The sequence below is a fragment of the Aythya ferina genome, assembly GCF_964211825.1.
Source record: "Aythya ferina genome assembly, chromosome: 12".
Lineage (NCBI taxonomy): Eukaryota > Metazoa > Chordata > Aves > Anseriformes > Anatidae > Aythya > Aythya ferina.
The window spans coordinates 15,317,543-15,337,569 of NC_140308.1; the positions used below are offsets into that span (position 1 = coordinate 15,317,543).

At 41.8% G+C, this 20,027-nt stretch overlaps 1 protein-coding gene across 2 annotated transcripts in view; it reads left to right on the plus strand.

The window, feature by feature from the left end:
• LOC311443263 (uncharacterized protein) overlaps positions 1 to 20,027 on the plus strand; it is a 471,777-nt gene that overhangs the window by 412,938 nt on the left and 38,812 nt on the right. For both annotated transcript variants that reach the window (XM_084533324.1, XM_084533325.1), the window contains one exon: positions 9,499 to 9,606. In XM_084533324.1, the coding sequence (XP_084389450.1) occupies positions 9,499 to 9,606 (108 nt within the window). The remainder of the gene's footprint in view (positions 1 to 9,498; positions 9,607 to 20,027) is intronic.

A 20,027-nucleotide genomic window follows, 5' to 3' on the forward strand; every position in this document is an offset into this window, starting at 1 on the left:
TTTTCCATTTTAAATTTTTTTTAAATCTCCTTCCAGGAAACATTTTGGCAGGCTTTGGGCCCTATGAGCAAACTAGTGTTTTCTAACTACAGGTGTTCACCCAGCAGTAACGTTGCACTGTGCTACGCTCCAACCAGAACAAAAAAATGAATTATACTCACAAAATATGCCAGTGTTCCCAGTCTCACGCCTTCATCAGGGCTGAAATGTTCGTATACTCTGCTAAATCCAAGTCAACAATAAAAGAATCATGAGAAGTGCAAATGGAATTGTTTCTCTGCCAACTGGAGTGCAACGAGGCTTTGCTGTTTGATGAACAGCTGTAAATACTCCAGATTCCCCCATTGCATCCGTGCTGCGTTGATAGTAACGCTGCTGCTTTCTCTCTAAGATCACCGCAGTTGCTATCATTACACTGTTTGCTGCAGCTTCATAGATTCCCTCTGCTTTTCTTACCTTCTGGGTATTAGATATGCAATGCCCTATAGCAAATACAACTACAGCCTGAGCAAATCTCATGCCTTCTCTGTAATTTCAGAGCAGCGTTTTACAGCAAAACCAGCATTCCTCCTATTAAAATACCATTCAGGGGGATTTCCACGTGCAGGGACTACCTCAGAATTGAGTGACTCTTCCAAGTCATGCAGGGTGATGAGTTTGACAATCCAACCCAAGTCACCTCATTCAGCATACACGGTTCAGCCTGCATCTCTTGCTTACGCCTGACAGGTGGGGAAGAAAAGAAATATTTACTTAGTAATAGATAACTTCTGTTTTCTGAGATGTTTATCCTAATAGCACTAGGGGTTTAGATGGATATGTTAAGCACAGGATCAGATAAAAGCTATCATGTAACAGCATAGTCATTTTGCACGAGTATCGGTAGTAGTTTTGAGCCTGACTGCTTGCTGCATGCCCCATGTGCCTGCGGGATGAAGTAGGAGCAGAGCAGTAGCTCGGCAGATAAATTAGCCTTTTTGTCTCAGAAATACTTAGTACATTAGGAGAGGAGCTCGCTCACTGATTTAAACATAAGGCAGGTGTGGTTTCCTGATATCACCGTGACCATAGGGCTTTCTTTGTCAAGCCCTAGTGCTCTGGTATGGTTTAAAATGAAGGTATAGATATCTGTAAGTGGTCAGACCGCTTGGAGATGAAAACACTGGGACAGTAGGCTTGTGTTAGACCAAGGTAATGATCAGGTGTCAGGGCCGGAGCATGAAAGTCCTCAGCTGAGTGAGAATACAAAGGAGGCGGTGCGTTTAGCTCAGAATATTTAGAGAATGAACTGCTTTGCTGTTTCTGATAGCCCTACAAATACACAGTTTATATAGTAGACTGGCAGAGAGAAGGGAGATTGGCTCTTTAATCCAGTATCTCTGAAAGAGGATGGGAGAAACAATCTGAACACGCTACAATAATTCAAATCCCTGTAAATACTCTGTTGAATACTGAAAACCATGTAAAATTATTATTGCTCCCAAGGCAGCCTATAAATATTGTTATTGTATTGGCTGAATCCAAACATAAAATATTTCCTCCCTGGTTTGCAGAACAGTTGACAGATATAATAGGCACCACTAGCCAACTCTTAATCTTGGTTTTAAGATTTAGATTTGTTCTAGATGTTAGAATTAACCCTGGTTAGAATACATGATAGATTTCTATTCTACAAGAGAAATATCCCTTCAGAAGAAATCCCCTTCTTAAATCATCTAGTCTGTGACATCCCCTTAATCCCTTTATTTTTCTTGAATTTAGCATAAATATGTCCCTTTTTTACACCTCCATCTGTCTGTTCTACTTTTTCTGCCTTGGTTCTTATCTATGATGCGTTGAGCTCTTTTTTTTTTTTTTTTTTTTTTCTTCAGTCATAAGGGCATTAGCTAAATCAGTAGTTTCCCAGAGTTGGTGCCAGAAAAGTAGACTGAATGTCTTGAGACTGGTGAAAGACGTAAATACACAGAGACACGTATTGATCTGTATGCGTGCAAGAGCAGAGACGGGTGGATGGATAGACGGACATGCACACAAATAAATAATACAGGCAGTGAATGTACATACGCGTCTATCAGAAAAGTCATGGATTTCTAAATGCTCCCACTAATAGTCTGGTTAATGAATACAAATGCAGTGCAAACTCAAGCAAGCTTAATACTTTCAATGGTTTGTTCCCAGGCATCTACGGTGTGGTAAGGAGGAGAATTAACATAGGATTATCATATTTTACGCATGGGCATACTTGCCAATCCTTTTAAGAATACTTTAAGGACATATCTAGAGTTTAAGTATTCGTGAGTAAGGATCACTAAATATAGATTGTGCAAACCACTTAGCTATAATTCTTTTGAATTTCTCGATGAATGGCACAACTGCATGTTCAGTTGACTCTATTTAGTGAAATAAGCTGTTTAGTTTTTAAACGTGGGAAGATAGGACTACACAAGCTATCCTAAATATTTAACAAACTTTGATTTGATTAACTGAGCTGTTTTTGGCACTATGAGAAGCTATCCACAACTTGAATATTATCAGAAATCTGTTCTGAAAGTGAATGGCGAAAGATAGGTATGCTTCCCTGGGTTTCAGGATTCAGCACATTGGTAAGGCACATTCCTCAGATGTTGGAGATTTTATACAGGTACAATCAAGTATCTATAAGATCACCTGGTTGCGTTACGCAGTTGTCTGACAATGTGGGCTGTGGTTTCATGATAGTTAATATCTGATCAATGTGCTATCAAAGCACCCAGTGGCGTAAATTCGATCTGGATAAGGGTAAGGCACATGATTGCATTTCTCTGTACTTGGTGAGCTAACAATGTGCGGTTTGTGGTGGCTGTAGCAGGACAAATGACGTCTGATCTGACAGAAGGGCTTTTTATTTTCCGAATGAGCTATGAAAAAAGGTGGCAGAAGGAGTTTGTTCTCAACATCTCTTTGCATTTTGTGATCACAGTGCTTTTTATCTAATATTAGACATCTAAAATTAGATTTTAGCATATCATAAATTGGATCTTCAGGTATGTATCCTAAAAATGTGTGTTTATAATAACCCCCCCCCACCTAAACATTCTTAGTATTGCTTTTGCTGGGCTGGGGGAAATCATCTAAATCATCTGCTTCCTGTTCTCAGTTTATTAATATTATCTAAATAGCTCATTTGGATGGTTCATGGGGATGGTGTTATAATGTGTTTCAAGGTAGCTTGTGGCATAGGGAAAAGTCAACTTAGAAAACTTAGAAGTCTCTCACGAGTGAGTAGAAAAGAGTGTTAATTCTTCAAAGTTTTTAAGCTGTACCACAGAGTTTTTAGGGATGCTGTGTCATTTCTCACCTTTCTGTATAAGGGAGAGCAACAGGGGTTGTAAGACAAGGACAAAGCTACTCAATGGCAGACAAGGGGCAACAACCACAAAAGGTGCCTTGGGAAGATTCAGAGGAGAAACTTTTCCCCAAGAGAGGTGCAGCAGTACTGGAAGAGGTTGGCCAGAGGTCCTTTCGTGTTTTCAAGGGCTGGCTAGACAAAGCCATGGCTCATCTGTTGTTTGTGACAGTCCTGCAGGTGACTGGAACAAAAATCTTCGAGTTCTCTTCCACTGATACTTCTGCAATTGTTTTCATCTGTACCCTCCGTTGCAGAGGTGCCAAGTAATTTGTGTAGGTAGGATTTTCACTGCGGATGGATTTTCTTTGCAGGTGATTTTTTTTCACTGGGATTGTGGCTTTGTGTACTGGGGCCGTAACTCAGCTGTGAAACACAACCCCATGGTTCCAAAGCAAAAGTTGTATAACAGTCACGCTTCCAGCAATATAGTAACCATCCTAAATGTTAGAATAACTCTTGTTTCCTTGTTGAAGTCCAACATTATGACCAATTGTGTGTGTAGGCTTTAGAGTCCACTTCCTAAGGGCAACCTATCAGCTTTATAAAACGAAACAAAACCCAAGTGCAGCAGTTTTTACTTTCTGCTGCACTATCAGCCTGTAGTTCTGTATTCTTTCCTGTGTACGTCTTAGGAGTTTAGCTTTAAAAGCCATTATTGATAATTTCAAAACACTTGTTTGCAAGGTAATGAATACTGTATAGAGTCAGACCAGCTGTCCTTGTGCTGTGTCCTGCTATCTGACTGCAGCTAGTAGCGAAGGCTTATCAGTGTCAGAGCAGTGCGTCATCCTTTCCCTGGTATATCTTCCCAATTATCAATGGTTCACTCTTCACTGAGCTAGGTAGGATCTGAGGATGCATCTTAACAGCAGCATTCAGCACTTTGCAAGTTTAAGCCCATTGAAACGTGTTATTAATTACAGTAGTGCATCTAATGGTGCTGTCATTATCCTCTGATGGGTTCTTCGAGATAACCAAGCGACCAGATGTTCATTTGGTCAGTTTCCAAAAGAAGTATGTTTCTCTGTACATCTTTCGTTTGGCATTTAGTGACGTTTTCATAGCAATGCACTTGCAGTTCAGAATTTATTTTTTTTGGGAGGGTGGGCGGAGAGGGGTTAATGCAACAATGAGTTCAGCTGTGTTTACAGTTGAACTGTTTGAAACTCCATCAGGCAATGACTCAGTCTGGGTCACTCTTCAGCTGCTCTAAATTCTCACCCAAATGTTAAATCAGTTTTGGTTGCTTTTGATTTATGGATGCATGATTAAATAAGGAAGCTGGAGCAGCAGAAAGTATCTGCTGCCATTCGGGAAGCACAAGCCCTGGAAGCTGGCGGATGTTGGCTCTGCAGCAGATCAGCCTGGTTGGAGCAAAGGTCATCTTCTAATGGAAAGAAAAACAAAAATAAAACACTCCCATTCCACCATGAGGAGATACTGAGCTACCAGGGGGAGGAAGAACTCCTGTAATATACTGCTGTGCCTCCTTTGCTGTACAGATTTTTATGGTCCTTTACTCTTCTTTCCTCCCCCAGACAAGTTAACACAGGGTCTGTGATATGCCCAAGCAGCAACAAAACGAGCTGCTCATCAGCCTCTGCCTGGGAAGGAGTTTGATCCAGAACCCTGTCCTGGTCGGTGGTAGTTCCCTAAAGTGTCAGTCTCTTCCTGCGCTACCAGCTTGTGCCCTGCCCCACAGGAGGTTGTCCCATCAGCGAGAGGTCTGTAAGAGGTCTGGAGGGTTGAAGAGGAGCTTTGTTGAGCACAGAGATATGGGACTGGGGAGACCCAATGTTCCCAGCTGCCCACCCCTAGCCATGCTGTTCCTGTCTGATGGAATCAGCATGTCACAGTCCACGCTAAGCCCAGTGTTTTCTTGAGCCCTGCTGTCCAGCTGTGGCACTGGGTCTGGCTCTGCTGTTCCTACAGTGTTCCTCCACTGCAGGCAGACAGCAAAGTGCTCTGTCTGCTTCCTTGGCACAAGAAGCATCCCAGAGAGCTGTCTGTCGCTGCTTCTGATGTAGGTTCACACTTCAAAATCTGGGAACTTGAGCAGTTAAGCTCTGATGTAGTCCTTTACTTCTTACCGATATACAGTGTCACATCAATGAAATTAAATTCCTGTCTTATCAAGGTATCTGCTTTCATTATCTCATGCCTTGGTGATGCTCTAGAAGAGTGACTGACTATATTAGAGAAGCGACACATACTGGCTTCCTCCTGTGTCCTCTGGGGCTGGGAAATGAGCTCAACTCAAAGTGTATTGCTCTGAAACTTGAAGGTACCACCAAGTCTTTCCATCTGACCTTTAGCACGGCATATGTAAGGGCTGAGTGGTAGTTGGCACTGGACAGAGGACGGTTTTCCATTTAAAACAAGCAAAGAAAAAACAGTTCATATTATAGGAACAGTTGTTTTTGAAGTAGCCAAGGATCTGAACATCCAACTTTTATTGTCAAGGAGCCATGTCTGTTAGGGTCTGATGGCTTTGTTCTATTTATTTCTGTTGTGTGATCCCTCAGCTTTCATTTTTATAGCTGCCATATTTAAACCTCAGTCTTAAAATTCGTGGTTTTGTGTGGCTGAACTTTTTTTGGTCAATTTTTGTAGCAAAATCTTTTGTATTTACTGAGTGAAGTCTCAGTGTCTGCCAGGTGAACCTTTGCTACGTTGGTTCAGGATTTCAATTGTGTTGTTTTTTTTTTTTTTCATTTCCATTTTGTAGCATTACTGTGGTCACATAATTGCCATGTACTGATGAAATCTGGTCCATGTTTTTCTTCTGCACAGCCTCGGTGTTGTGCAATGCTCTTTTTGCTCATTTGAAACCATAGCTCCCATGTTCCAGTTACAGAAACAGGAAAAAATGCTTGGGCATGCTTAGGTGTGTGTGCATGCAGCGAAACTTCTGTATGTAGTGAAATGAGGAACACCACGTTTCCAGCTCCCATCCATGTTACAGAGCGTAGGGAAGACAGATTCTGTACCTCACTAACAACTGTGACTCCATGAGATAATGCTGTTGTTCAGTTCAAATGGACGGCCAGGCAAATCACGCTCCATGTTGTTCTCATTAAAAGGGTGCTGTTTTGCAATCTCAGCCACAGTTGTTGCCAATTGCATGCATTTCCATTGTCATTTTTGCCTTTGCTTTTTGTAACTCTTCTTCCAAAATCCCAGTGATTAGTATGCAAAATTTCCGTCTTTGAAGCTGAAGACGTACTCCTGAGTATTGTCATCAGTTATAGCTTTGGGGTTCTGTTCTGCATCTCAAGGATAAAATCCCTGGCTAAATTCTTATGCTGTTTTTACTTCAGTACCCGAAGTGAAATAAGTAACTAAAGGAAACGTGCAAAATTGTGAAGCACTTTTTTTTTGTTGTCGTTGTTGGTTTTTGCCAGTATCACTTCAAATCACTTCAATAAAGCTAGGGGCAGCTTTTAAACGTGAATAAGGATTGGTACAACACACAGTCATGTGTCTGTCTACATAAATTCTGCTTCTTTAAATTAAAAACCCAATAAATGAAAACTGTCCGGATGCGCTGGTAATAAATGAAAGGCTGACTCAATGTCTGCTGTGGTCATTAATGAGCCTTTCCTACACTCCCTAATCATCTTGATTGCCTTATTGAATGAAATGTATGACACAAACCTTGTGCGGAATCTTGGTCGTGCTCAAGCACTCACTTTTGTTCCTTGTAGGGTAAGTGGTGATTTACTTCTGGCACCTTTTCAAATGGCAGCTCTTTAAATTTGTGGCACTCTTAAAGCATCTGTTTTCTAGTTGAATCTTCCCCTACCTATACACTTAGTTTCTCGGAGCACCAGTGCTCTTCAATTTGTTAATATCATAGCAGGTGCTAGTATCAGAAAAACCATTCATGCCAAGCCCCTTGGTCAGCTAATCATTTTGCCTTTCCTACATGAAGTCAACATAATTCCCTCGAGAGGGAATTGGCTGAAGTGGAAAACTGCACAGGACCCTACTTCCATAGCCTTTTGGAAATAAAAAAAATCTGCATGTTTTTAACCAAAATGTTCATTGTTTCTACCTAAAGAATGTTTTGTTAGGAAACACTCCCAGTTTTAATCACTCCAGAGTTATTTGGGCAGCCCATTTAAAGGAAGGCTGTGGCCCTATCATGTGTCTAGCTAAGAGGCATTAGCCTGCAGCCTGTAATGCTGCATGAGTGCTATGAGCTTTCTGTCAATGTTTGCAGTCTCAGGAAAAAGCTGAAGTTTATGATGGAAGTGGAAAGGGAAATGATCAAACAGGCTTTGAAAACTAAACTTCTCTTCCTTCTTCCAACTGATCCTTCTGGGCTTGGCTGGGAAGTAGTGGAGGACAATGGCAAGGAAGTTTTCCTAAACTGAAACTTCAGGGTTTGTTATACTTGCTAGAGGAACTCATTCAGACTGGTTAAAAATGAGATCGTTAACTAGTGGTTAACTACATTGTTAATGACTTGTAGTTTCTGGTATTCTGGTTTGCTTTGTTTTGTTTTTAAGGGCAACATTTGTACAAATTTAATCCAAAATGATGAAGCAGATTGTTTCTGATTGTCATTTCTTTAATGGATTAGACTGTTGTTATTTTAAAGTCGTAAACTTTGACAATATGCTTTTGGTATTTTCAAATGTGAGCTTGTCCTTACTTTTTCATTTGAGTTCTTACTGAAGAACAATGTAGTTGCTCTTGCAAATGCAGAATAATAACTGTTTGGCTTGGCTTTCCTCCACGGCTCTTCTGCATCACCATTTCCATGTGGTACACATCTGATCTGCCCATGGGGTGCTAGCACGGAGAGCTGTCATAGCTTATCTGGTATGCTAGGGAGGCGAATCTAACAGAATGGTGTTTCTTATCAAAGTGTGCCCGTTTCAAAAGATCAATACACTTTGAAATGCGATAGATGAAATAAAATATGTGGGTGAGAGAGTGTGTTGCATGTGGAAGCCCCAGTCAGGAACTGGGCTTTGTACATACCTGTTGTCCTTTGCTTAATCTCCTGGCTAAGAAAAGCTTGGGGAGAGAAAAATACGGGAACTTGGGGGACAAAGGTGATCCATGCAGAGGGAATAGAAGAGTGGTGCAAGGAACAGAGTTAAAATAAATGAATACGTAGAAGAGGAGAGAAAAGAACTGAGGAAGGTGAAGGACAGGGAAAAGGAAAGTGTGGGAGGAGCAACCTGGGCACCACAAGGAGAGGAAAATAACAGATAAATTTGTATTGTCTGGAGACATCCCTGGTACATTTACAGCATACCTGAAGCGTTTGTGTTCTTAAGTATTCTTCTGCATGGATTTTACAGTCTGCTTCTCTACATTTGTTTGAATGCGTTTCGTGCAGTTGGATGAAAATGGCTTTTTATTTTAATACGTATTTATTTTTTCTTTCCTAATGTTGCAATATACTCCAAAAAAGAATAGGATGTGTATTATTTCAACAGGAACTCAGGATGATTTGTTTAATGTGAACAAGGGTGTTAGGTATTGTGAACTATAAAAACATTTCATTGTTAGACTAGGAGAGTTAAATGTATCGTTTTTAGCAATCTTCCAAATTAAACAGCCAAGTTTTGCTCTTCGCTCTGTCAATATGACATCACTTTGTTTACACTGAAAAAGCTATTTGAGAGGTACCTCTTGAGTTGGAACAGGTTACTTGGTGTGGCAAGAATTCATAAAATGTTCTTAGAAGTTTTCATTTTTGTCTTAGTAAGAGGAAGTCAAAACAAACGTTTTCAGCCATGTAAACCATGTACTTTAAATGTTGTTCCCTGTGTCGTGTCTGGTGTGTTTGTGTGTGTGTGTGTGTGTTTTTTGTTTTTTTTTCCAAAAGCACAAAACCATTAATCGACTAGGTTAGTACACGGGAGAAAAACGGATGAGGAGAAGAGGAAAAAGCTATGCATTTGTACAAGAGCGTTGCCTACATTCTTTGTTCGCTCCAGTGATGCACTTGTGCCTTCCGTCACTCAGTACTGCAATATTTTCTATTTAAGCTTAGTTTTGTAGTTCCTTTTAAAAAGGCAGTTAATGATCACAGTCACTTGAGGATTGGATTACATGGATTATGTTCTCATTTTGTTTCTTTCTGACAGGCCATTTCTGGTCATTTTTCCCTGTTCTGTCGAATCCCAAGTGCCCCTGAATGCAGCCCATTGGTTTTGGGATGTGGAGAGCCGTATGTGCAGCCCCACTTCTCTAAGGTAAGTTGCTGTACCAAGGTTAAAGCATACAGCACCCATGTGGCAAAGAGCTTCTGTAGCCACAGCTTTAGGTGGCACTTGAGTACGTTAGGAAGCAGGAAGGCCTGTGAGCTACAAAGGGCTCTGTCTGCGAGGATGATGCCGTGATGTCTGGCAGCGTTCACCAGCCGTGCAGTGAGGTCACTTCTAAAAGTATCGCGTTGCAGCGCCGAGCTTCCTGGCGTGATGGCAGGCAGTTCTCATGAACCTCGGCCGCTCCTCAGCAGCCATAGTTATTCTTAGAGACACTTCCCATTCCTCAGGAAAAGCTACTGTGAGAGGCTTAGCTGGCTTTTATCTTTAGAAGCGAGTATTTAAATGTTGGACTAATTTGTAGCTCATTCGCAGCTCAGCTGCAGCCCTGCCAGCTGCGCTGGGATCAGTGACAAGTCTTTCTTCCGCCTCCAAAGCGCACTTGCAGACAGATCCAGGGCCTAGGAGCACATTGCCCCAGAGGCAACTCAGCTTTCTCGCAAGCGTGTAGCTGCCTGGGGGAGTTTTCCAGAACAAGTAGCATATTAGGCTTTCCCTAGCAAAGAGAGACCTTACATGCGCACAGAAACCTCGCTGGCTTCACGAGTGTTGGGCTGGCATTGCTGGGCTCTGCTCTGCTTTGGATGGAGGTGGAGAAGGGCCGGTGGCTGCTACGTTAAATATTGCCCTGGAGTAGCAACCAGACTGTGCAGTGCAGAGGCATCAGTGCCCACCCAAGTGGCAGAAGGGGGTGAGAGGAAAAGCCTCCGTCCCCTCTGGGGATGGTTCAGAATGGTAGGAGCAAGCTACATTTAACCAAAGCATCCTCCCTCTTGGCTGGGTGGCCACCCGTGACCCAGAGACAGCATTCCTGCAGGAAGCTAGCAGGACATCTGAATTAGAGACAGGCTGTGTTGGACCACAAGGAATAAAAGTTCCTTTTTGGGTGGAGATCGGAAAATTAGTTGATGAGGCTGAAGTAGGAACTGGTAATAACTGCACTGGGAGACATCTGGCTGTGCAGTTAGCAGTCACTTGGCAGTACTGAGCGTCGCAGGGATTCCTGCTCTGTATGTCGTGCTCTTCAGCCTCGTCCCACCCATCTCTTCTGGCTTTGGGGAGTGACATTTGGACTGTGTTTGACCTTCCAGGGCTGGAAACCGGTCTGTCCTTGCAGACTGAAGAACAACACACTACACTGAAGCCCAGCAGCCTCCTCATTTCAAGCCCCTACCACTGGCCATGGTTGGGCTGGGCGTGCAGGCTGCAGACCTCACCTGCACGTTGGAGGTCTGGGTCTCCTGGGCCGTGGGCCTGCCCGGACTGTGGCAGGGGGCAGGAGGAGGGAATGGGTCTGTACCTGATGTGGCAGTGGGACAAGCCACACTTTCACTTCTACTCCATCACTAAAATAAGTATTTTCATAGCCATGTGTTTGTGTGGGGCTCTGTCTGAGGTAACAGAAACATCCTAGCACCTCTGTGTCTCTTGGTACAATCCTTTTAGGCTGAACACTAAATGAAGGCATTTTTAAGAGAGGAATATTCATTATTCATGCTGAACTTTTTTTTTTTTTAAGTTCAGGAGAATTCTTCTTGTTTACTGTACCATTAATGTACCATTAACTGTAGCCCACTTTATTGGCATGAAAGATGTTTCTTTTTAATCCCACCCTTCTCTTAAGATCTAAGCAAGTGTGAAGGAGTGAAACGACCCAGTCGCTCACTGCTAACGTGGGCTGCTGAAGTGATGATACTGGGTCACGAGAGCTGACCAGATGCCTTTTGCACTGGGACATTGCGCTGACTGGGATGTTCCCGTAGCAGGCGTTCCCTTAGGTCAGAGGTTGGACTCGATGACCTTGAGGTCTCTTCCAACCTAGAAAATTCTGTGATTCTGTAGTAGACAGTGTGAGAAGGGGAAACATGATCGGGGCTCTTCTCCAGGAGAGTAAAATATACACCCAGCAGGGAGGAGAATATCCTAGAAACAAACAGCAGGGAGCTGAAACAAGGAAGCAGCAGTGCAGGAAATGGAGCTACAACTCTGATTCCAGCAGATGGATTAGCGGAAGTCAAACAGGGGAGAAACCAGGGGATTTCTGTGCAAGTGGGAGAGTGCTCTCTGAGTTTCACCCTCGGCCAGGAAGGCCGGCTTTTGCACTGTGTGTGTGTGTATGTGAAAGAGCAGAAGAGGTATAGAGAAGTAATTGAGTTGTCTTCCCATCACGAAAAAGTTGGCTTCTTATTTAATTTTTCCTTCCTGAACAGGATTTTTTTTCCCCTCAATCTTCAGGTCAGGTTGTTAAATTAAGAAACTGCTTTTTAAAACTTTACCTGCTGAAAAAAAAGTTGTTTGCTAAACTGACCCAGTTTCGCTAATAGCTTTGGTGTTTCCTAAGTGATATCTTTGAATTATTTATTTTTTTTTAACTAAAGCATGGCTCTGGCAATGCTGCTTGTAAGGAGATGCAGCATGTAGAGGTACTCGTGTGAATGGGAAGAAAAAGGATTGAGTCTATGCTAATGAGTGAAGTAGTCAACTAAAGCTAAGCTGCCAACATTGTTATGTTTCTGTACCCTCACATTTTGTACAATGCAGTAATGCATTTGGAAATTAAAATGAGCATTCTCCTTTATTGTCTTTCAGTGGCCCTTTTTGGCTTTTACTAATTATTTCATATCGAGTGCAACAAATAATACTAAACTAAATGAGCTTTTAAAAGTGTAATACTGTTATTAATTAAGTGGAAACTTATAAGTTTCCCCTTTATGAGACACTAGATAAGCTGGGATTCACCAAGGGCAATAAATACATTATATCTACTTAGTGTTTTAAGCAAATTTCAGTTGTCACCAACAAAATTAATTTGATTTTCAAAATGAGGAAAGGGGGTGGAAGTAATGGGAGTCTTAAGGTCAGTGAGTGATCCCATAAGAGCCTTGAATTGGCAGGTGGAGTGGAGCAAATCATGAGATGGAAAGGAAAGGGAGATTTCTCATTAGGGTGTCACGTTAACCTGAAGTGATTAAAGTGTGAGGCCTTGTAGGAGCTGATTTTTCATTTCCAGAAATCAGGGCTTGTAGAGACCAGGAGAGGAAAACGAAATAACAGAGGGCTCTCACCCTGCCATTTTGTGGGTCTTAGGACCTTGGCAAAGTCAAGCTTCCTGAATAAAAGAGGGAAATTGGTCCTTAATATGATTAATTAGAGAGGAGATTGAGAATTATTTAAATATAATTTAAAGCCATTTAATGAAAACCAATATTTGAATATAAGCTTTAATTTCCCTAAAAATAAATCATGGCTGGGGATGAGAAATTTTACGCGTTACATGTGAATCCAGTGATTTTGGAGACCCCTGTGTGGAGGGGGAGCCCAGGGGCACCACATCTCTTGCAACCATCGGCCTGGGTGCACTGCATCGCGAGCTGGCTGCACACGCTGCTGCGTCTGCCGTGCCCTAGTGCAGAGGGACGGCCTGACTGCTATGGAGCGATGACCAGGGCCTCCACCTGCCCTGGAACGAGGGATCTGGGACATGGAGTTGGCTGCAAATAGGGAATACGATCGACAATACGAAAGTGTGAGAGCGTTTGGTTTAATTGTTACTTAAAATTGTTTGTTTGTTTGTTTCACCTTTTTTGTTGTTGTTGTTTTAATTCTTCATTAAAGAGTGCTTTTTTTTTTTTTTTTTCTGGCATCCAACTTTCTTAAGAGATCTCTAGAAGAAATGTATAAACTAATTTTAAAAAGTGTTTTTGTTGATTTTTGGCTAGAGTTAGGGGAAATTTTCACAGGAAATAATTTCATTACGTCTTTGCCACAATAGAAGTTTAAGAAAGATGAAATACTGGAAAAATTGAATATATGAGTGATTGTACTTTATAGGTCTAATGAACACAGTTTTCACTGGGGAGGGTTTCTGTTGCAGATGCGTTCTGCTGGCTGTGCTGAGCTCAGGAGTCAGGTCTCAGCAAATTCCCTTTTTCTGTCTTCAGTCTGCTGCCATTACACAACCTAGAGATTTGTGCTCTTAGCACTTTGAATGTTCTATGAACTGAATGGTTTACTGTTTCAGCATAAAGGTGAAATAGGGAACTTTTTATTATTTTTTCCTTCAAAAAGCTTCCCAGAATGGTAGGGAATCATGGTCATTTACAGATAAGGGTACGCAATAAAGGGAAGACTGTTTCTACATGTGACAGTATACCACAAGGTAGAAGGCACCTCCGCTGCCTTTTCTTTTTCTTAGAAAAAGCTGGACAAATTAACGAAGCAGAAAGTTAGCAGAGTTTTTCTATCAGCACTCTCCAGCATCCGGCACCTGGACAAGACAGCTCAGCTAGGTCCCTGCAGCAGGCTACTGTTGTCTGCATGCTTTTCTGCAGTCCCCATCTGAGCTCAGCTACAAATCCTGTGTCCTACACTAGCCTCTAGAGCTTCACGACTGTCTTATCTGGTCCCTTATCTTTTTTTGCCAATTGATATTAAACGTTCCTTCAGGCAAAAAGTGCAGTAGAAAGCCCAGGCACCTGCACTGTGTTCCTGTTGAGTTTCAGACCTAGAACAGCATATAACAAAGGAAGGCCTTGAGGTCTTGTACTTGAGAGAGCAGGTATCTCTTGGTTTTCTAGCCATCAAATAGCTCTTTTTCCAGAAAATTACTCTCGTTTAATTACAATGAGGGTGAGCTAGCATAAAAGCAAGAAAACATTTTGTGTAGTCATGTGCAGTATTTCAGAAGAAACCTGCAGTGCATAATTCTCCGCTAAGCAGAAGCCGGGGTAGAACTTTCTGCTCCTCGTAAACACAAAATTAGTTCACGTCTTTTCTTTCTTTTATGGTGTTGGCATTTATTCAGTGCACCATAAGCCCTGTGTCCTAAATTTCTTGATTCATGTCTAAACATTGCTTGTATTAGCTGTACCCTAATTAATCCTTTTGTGCCACGAGTTGAATTTGCCCAGCGCGCTTTTCATTGCCAGGAATGGATGCACCAAATCTGCTGATGCCAAAGAGGTAATGTGCATTTAACACGCATCAGCACTCTCTCCCTCTGATAATTGCTGATTCTACTGCACTTAATAATACACTACTAGGTTAAGGTTATACACAGCTCAGGCAGTGCTAACTATCAGGGTGTGTGGTTATTCTATAATAACCACATTTTAGGGTGTGTTTCACTTTTACAGGGCAGTCATTTATTTCAAATTACTTTGTCATTTCTTAAAGTTGTTGTGCAATTGCTTTATTAAAGAAAACTAAAGAAATAAATTGATTTTTAAAGATGCATTAAATAACACTAATTATAATGCTTAGCTCTTAACATGTTTTTTATCCTCAGTGCTTTATAGCTATTTTGCTAATTAATTTTTACAGCATTCTTGTGGTGAGCAACTAGCAGTACCTTTGCCTGAAAGTTAGGAATGCCAAGGCAGGGATGTCAAATGGTTTGCCCGAGCTTTCTGTGGTTTGCCCAGGAGGTGGTTTCAGAGCCAGTATTAGTATTCGGTTGTTTCTGACTGCCAGGTCGTGCTCTCACAAATCTTCCTTTCCCCCAAACCATGGTCTCGAGAATTATATCATCTTTAAAACAGGGAAAAAATAAAATAAGTGCCTTAAAATGGCGTAAGTCAGTTCTGTGATCGATAGAATGCTGACTGTGTGAAAGATGTGCTTCTAAACAATTCCACTTTTTAAAAATAAAAATAAAATTCTAGTACAACACTGGTCTTTCAAGGCAGCAAAAATTCAGGTAAATGTCCACCAGTTATTTTCTTGAAGTTTCATCAACTAATTAGTGGTTGTGAGGGAGTCATCTATGTTTCTATTGCCTCCTTTAAGATCTTTTCAAGCTTCAGCCTAGCTCCTAGCTGTCGGCCTGTGATTAAATTTCTGAGCTGCCGTCAGTCTCGAGAGTGTTCAGTGCAGTAAAAAGAAATGTCTCCAGCTGCAGGCTTCTAACAGGTTAGGTATAAAGGAAGAGAAGATGTATCCTCTGTCATTTGTAGATGCACCATTCTTAACAGGAGAAAAAAGAAAGGCAGTAAACAGAAAGCAAAATGCCTGAAATGGGACCAGGTAGGTGCTGGGGACTTCTGAAAAATCAGGCCATCATACTTAGGCAAACATGTGGAAAGTGGAAAGCCTTTTTTTAATCAACTCATCCAAGCAACTTGAAGCAAAATCCACCAGAACACTTCTGTCGGTATGTTCAATTTTGTTGCACTGTTGATAATACTAGAATATTTTCATACACGTATGTGTATGTACTATTACATTCCCATATTAGAATGGAATAGAATGTATCTACAAAATGAGGTGATTTTGTAAGACTCAACCTCCCTTTATTTAAAAAATAAAATCAATCTGAATATGCGTCTTAAACAGGAAGAGCTTAACAGTGCCGGAGGGCAGCTTAAAACTACTCACAACTTTTAAATGGTTGGGTTTGACAATGCTGTGGATATATTTATTCTCTGAATGTGGACTGGATAATATTATACGCGCATTTATCACAGTTGGATTATTTTCAACTGCTCAGCCTTTCTTGTTTGTTGATTGTATCTTTGGTTCCAGCATTGAGGACATTCAAACGGAATCCTTCTCAATCCCTATATTTTAAATTTAATTACTTTTAAGCTTCCAAAGTAGTTATCTCTGACTTAGGTATTATGTTAACACTGCAAATACTAAATAATCATCTAAAGGGAAAAGGTGACTCTTCTAATTTTCCCAAAGGTCCTAATCCTCCCATGGGATCGTGTTGCAACGCTTAGCTAACATGCTGTAGTTGGCATCGGAGGAGCTTCGCACAGGAGCGAGGTTTGAGACAAGCCTCCTTCAGGAGGACATCCTTAAAAACACCCTGACTTGATTCTGCTGCTGCCGGGTGTTTTTGTCGGGACTTCATCAGTTCTGGTGGTTTGCACCGATGCAAACTTCAAGGACTTGGCAATAAGGCAAAATGAAAACTGCAAAGTACTGCTGGCATTGACCTGCTGCAGAACTGTACTTTGGGTTTATTTGCCATAAACAAGAAGAAATATTTACTTAATGCCTGCATCTCACAGGCTGTTGCTATTTCCTTGAGAGCTCAAACAGAGCCTCTTCAGAGGCCACCTTGTTGAAACCTACTCAAACAATCTTTATTTCAAAGCAGTGCTTACTGTAGCTCCGTTTCTGCCATACTCTACGAAATTGCAGTCTCTGGTAAAATTAAGAAAAGGATGATTCATACACCTGGAGAAGGAATTGGGTATTCAAGTCACTTGTCAGGCTGGCAGCTTTAAATTATATAACAGGAAGCTTTCTATTCATATGTAATGTAACTGAATCACCACTTCTTTATTGATAATTCATTATATGTTGCTACTATCACTCTGCAGCTCTGAAATGCTTTTTGCTATAATGATTTTATACCATACTAGTATAATGGCCTTCTGACTGTGTCAATCAGCACTACTTGCGTGTACAATAATATTATTCTGCAATCTGTCTTGGGAGAATGCTTAAAAGCTTTCTCTCATTTTCTCCATTTAACTCATGTATTATCTGAGTTTTTACATTAAATGGCCATACTTAATATCCCATGACATGTCACCTATTTTCTGGGGAGGATACTGATACAGTACTTACCAGTTCCAGAATCCATACTAATCAAATGACACCTGCCCACTTCAGCCAGGAGCAGCTAGTTCAGTGCATCAGCATTTAATCTGCAGGGAGAACTTATGAGAAGGAACAAAAACAATGGGAACTGCAGTTGGCTAAATGCGGGCATGGTTGATGCAATTTGTTTTGTGAAGAGGAATTTGAAGATTCTGAAGTCAAACTGAGGTATAGGGGTCAATTTACGTTCAGATTTCTTGGCAGGACTCAGCCCACACTGGTAGCACATTGACAAAGACAAGGCCACAAGGTATAATCCAGCAAAACTAGATGTGATTTCTGAACGCACTTTGGGGTAGGTGGTTTGCTGAGTGGAAATGTAAGCGCGAATGTAGCAAACCCAAGGTGTTAGGTCAGACTTAGAGAACTCAGGCCCAGTGCATAGTTGTAGCTTTGCACTGAAAGAGTGCTTGGAAGTAGCAAATAGTTAGTGTAAACCTCATCCACCATCAGGTTGATGTCCTGGGAATTTTAACACTTGAAATGCCAGCTGCTGAATGCAAAATCAGACATTGGAATCAGTTCCAGGGCATGCAAGTAACCTGTTACAGATGGACATTGCCCTTAAAAATAATGGATGCACTTCAATATTATTTGTTGTTTGATTCACTCAGTTCTATGGTACAGCTAATCCCTAGGTTAAGGGATAAAAGACAGTTTACCAAAATTTAATGTTTCAAGGGGCCAAGTGTCCATTTACCATTTGCTTCTATTATAGTCCTATCCACTCAGCACAAGAAGTTCAGGCAACGTTAATGCAGCAAGCCTGTGCTCTCCAGCTACAGGCAGAATTAATTTGCTCAGGCACACAAGAAGAATGGCAAGGTACAAAAGACGTGGTTTAATTAGGCCACAGCCTTATTAACTCGTGAGACAATAAATTGTACAGTTTGCATTGTCGTTCTCTCCTCGGTCTGTTTTTAAGCCATCTCTCCCTGGGAGTTGGATATTCCTCCCAGGGAAACTTGCAGCTGTAAGTGGAGGAGACTCAGTTGTAGAGCTGACAGTAAGGTGCTGGAGAAGCTCCTAAACAGGCAATTATATAAGTGTTTGGGGGACTTGTGAAGGAGAATATACATATAAACGCATAGGTAAAAGGCTTTTGTTGCTCTTATTGGCAAAATTGGCACTCACTTGGGTCCTGCACTACTGTCTGCAGCAGTACGTTGGCAAAAATATGAGCAATTTCCTGTGCTGGTGTACATTTGGGGGAAATAAGTCTATAGACAAACTGTATAGGTCCATGTATAGAAGCTGAGAAATCGGGATAGAAACTTCTCATTGCTGTAGTTCTCTTTTGCTGTTGCTTTCTCCACTGCATTAACTTGCCAGTTTTGCTCCTCTAGCCTCTCCCAGGCTTTCAGAAGCTCTCAGCACATAGGGCTGGCTCGGTGGCATAGGTGCATACCTTGTTCTCATCTGGCTTTGTGTTTTGACATGAGTGCAAAATTTGACCTAAATGACTTGGATTTCCTCTGGCAGTAGCAATGGCAACACTGACTACAGGCAGCTGCACTGCAGCCTCGCGGTGCTTTGCAGCAGGAAGTGCACGGCGTTGCGCTGTAACCCTGAAACTGGAGTAAGTGATTTGTACAGTCTCAGAAAGCTGTAGTGGCAGCGAGACCAAAGTATAAAGGTTAGTGGGTGCTGGGGAGCCTGTCATGATGGGTGCCCACCTCTATCTGCGATGTTCAGACCTCCTTGAGGCCACTGCTGTTATTCTGCCCTGTGCCGGGAGGAGGTGGGACCTGCCAGCGCCACACCGGCATCCCCGCGCCCTCCCAGACATACAGCAAGTACCTCGCGCTTCTGAAGTGCACCATAATTATTCATTTTACGGTTTTGTTGTAGCACACAGTGTGGGCCTGATTGCCTTAATATCGGTATAACTAATAACCCAAAGAGGGGACAATGCTTGCTTGTAGACAAGCTAAACGTAAAAACATGAAATAGGGGCTGAGGGACGCTGGGCAGAAAGTTCTTAGGGAAAAAAAAAGAAAGATTGTTTTTTTTTCTGTGTGTATGTTTATTTTGTAGTTTGATAGAAATAAACAGTTACTATGGCAACTGTCGTATCACCGGCGACACGCAGAGCAAGGAAGATACCGTGTACTTACCGATTAGTGGAGTGAGTTTGGGTATTTTTTTTTAAAGAGACATCATTTTCCCTGCTTTGTTTTCCCAGTACATGGTGCGTTTTGACTTGGCCTTCGAGGAAAGTTAGGTTTTGCTCCTGCACATCCTCTTGGCAGCTGTGTCTTATCCAAGACTAGCTGCCACTAGTCTAAGACTAACGATAGATTAAGGCTGCCTATATCTAAAGCTAGCTATAGACTTGGCTGTGGCTGCAAGGTGCTGCACCCTCCCTCCTCCTGCTGTCCTCTGAAGGCGCTAGGTAAGCGTTACTACCCTACGATTTTTTTTCCCTATTTTTGATACTTGAGGAAGCTGGCTTTTTGTTTCAGTGTTTTCTAAGTCAGTGAGGAGTGGAAGCAGAGTCCCTGGTTTCCAGCCCCGTGTCCTGGCTGCTGTTCAGTTCCCCCACTTTGTGTGCTGAACTCCTCTCGTATTCCTTTTTATTACTTTTGTGAGAACATTGTTAGTATGGTCTTGAAAAAGCAAACGGTGTAGTGCCAAAGGACGGTGGTTTTTTTTGTTTGTTTGTTTGTTTTTTGTTTTTTTGAAAGGATCTGGAAGCATGGCACTGTAGCTCTCATGCATGGACAAATTATAAT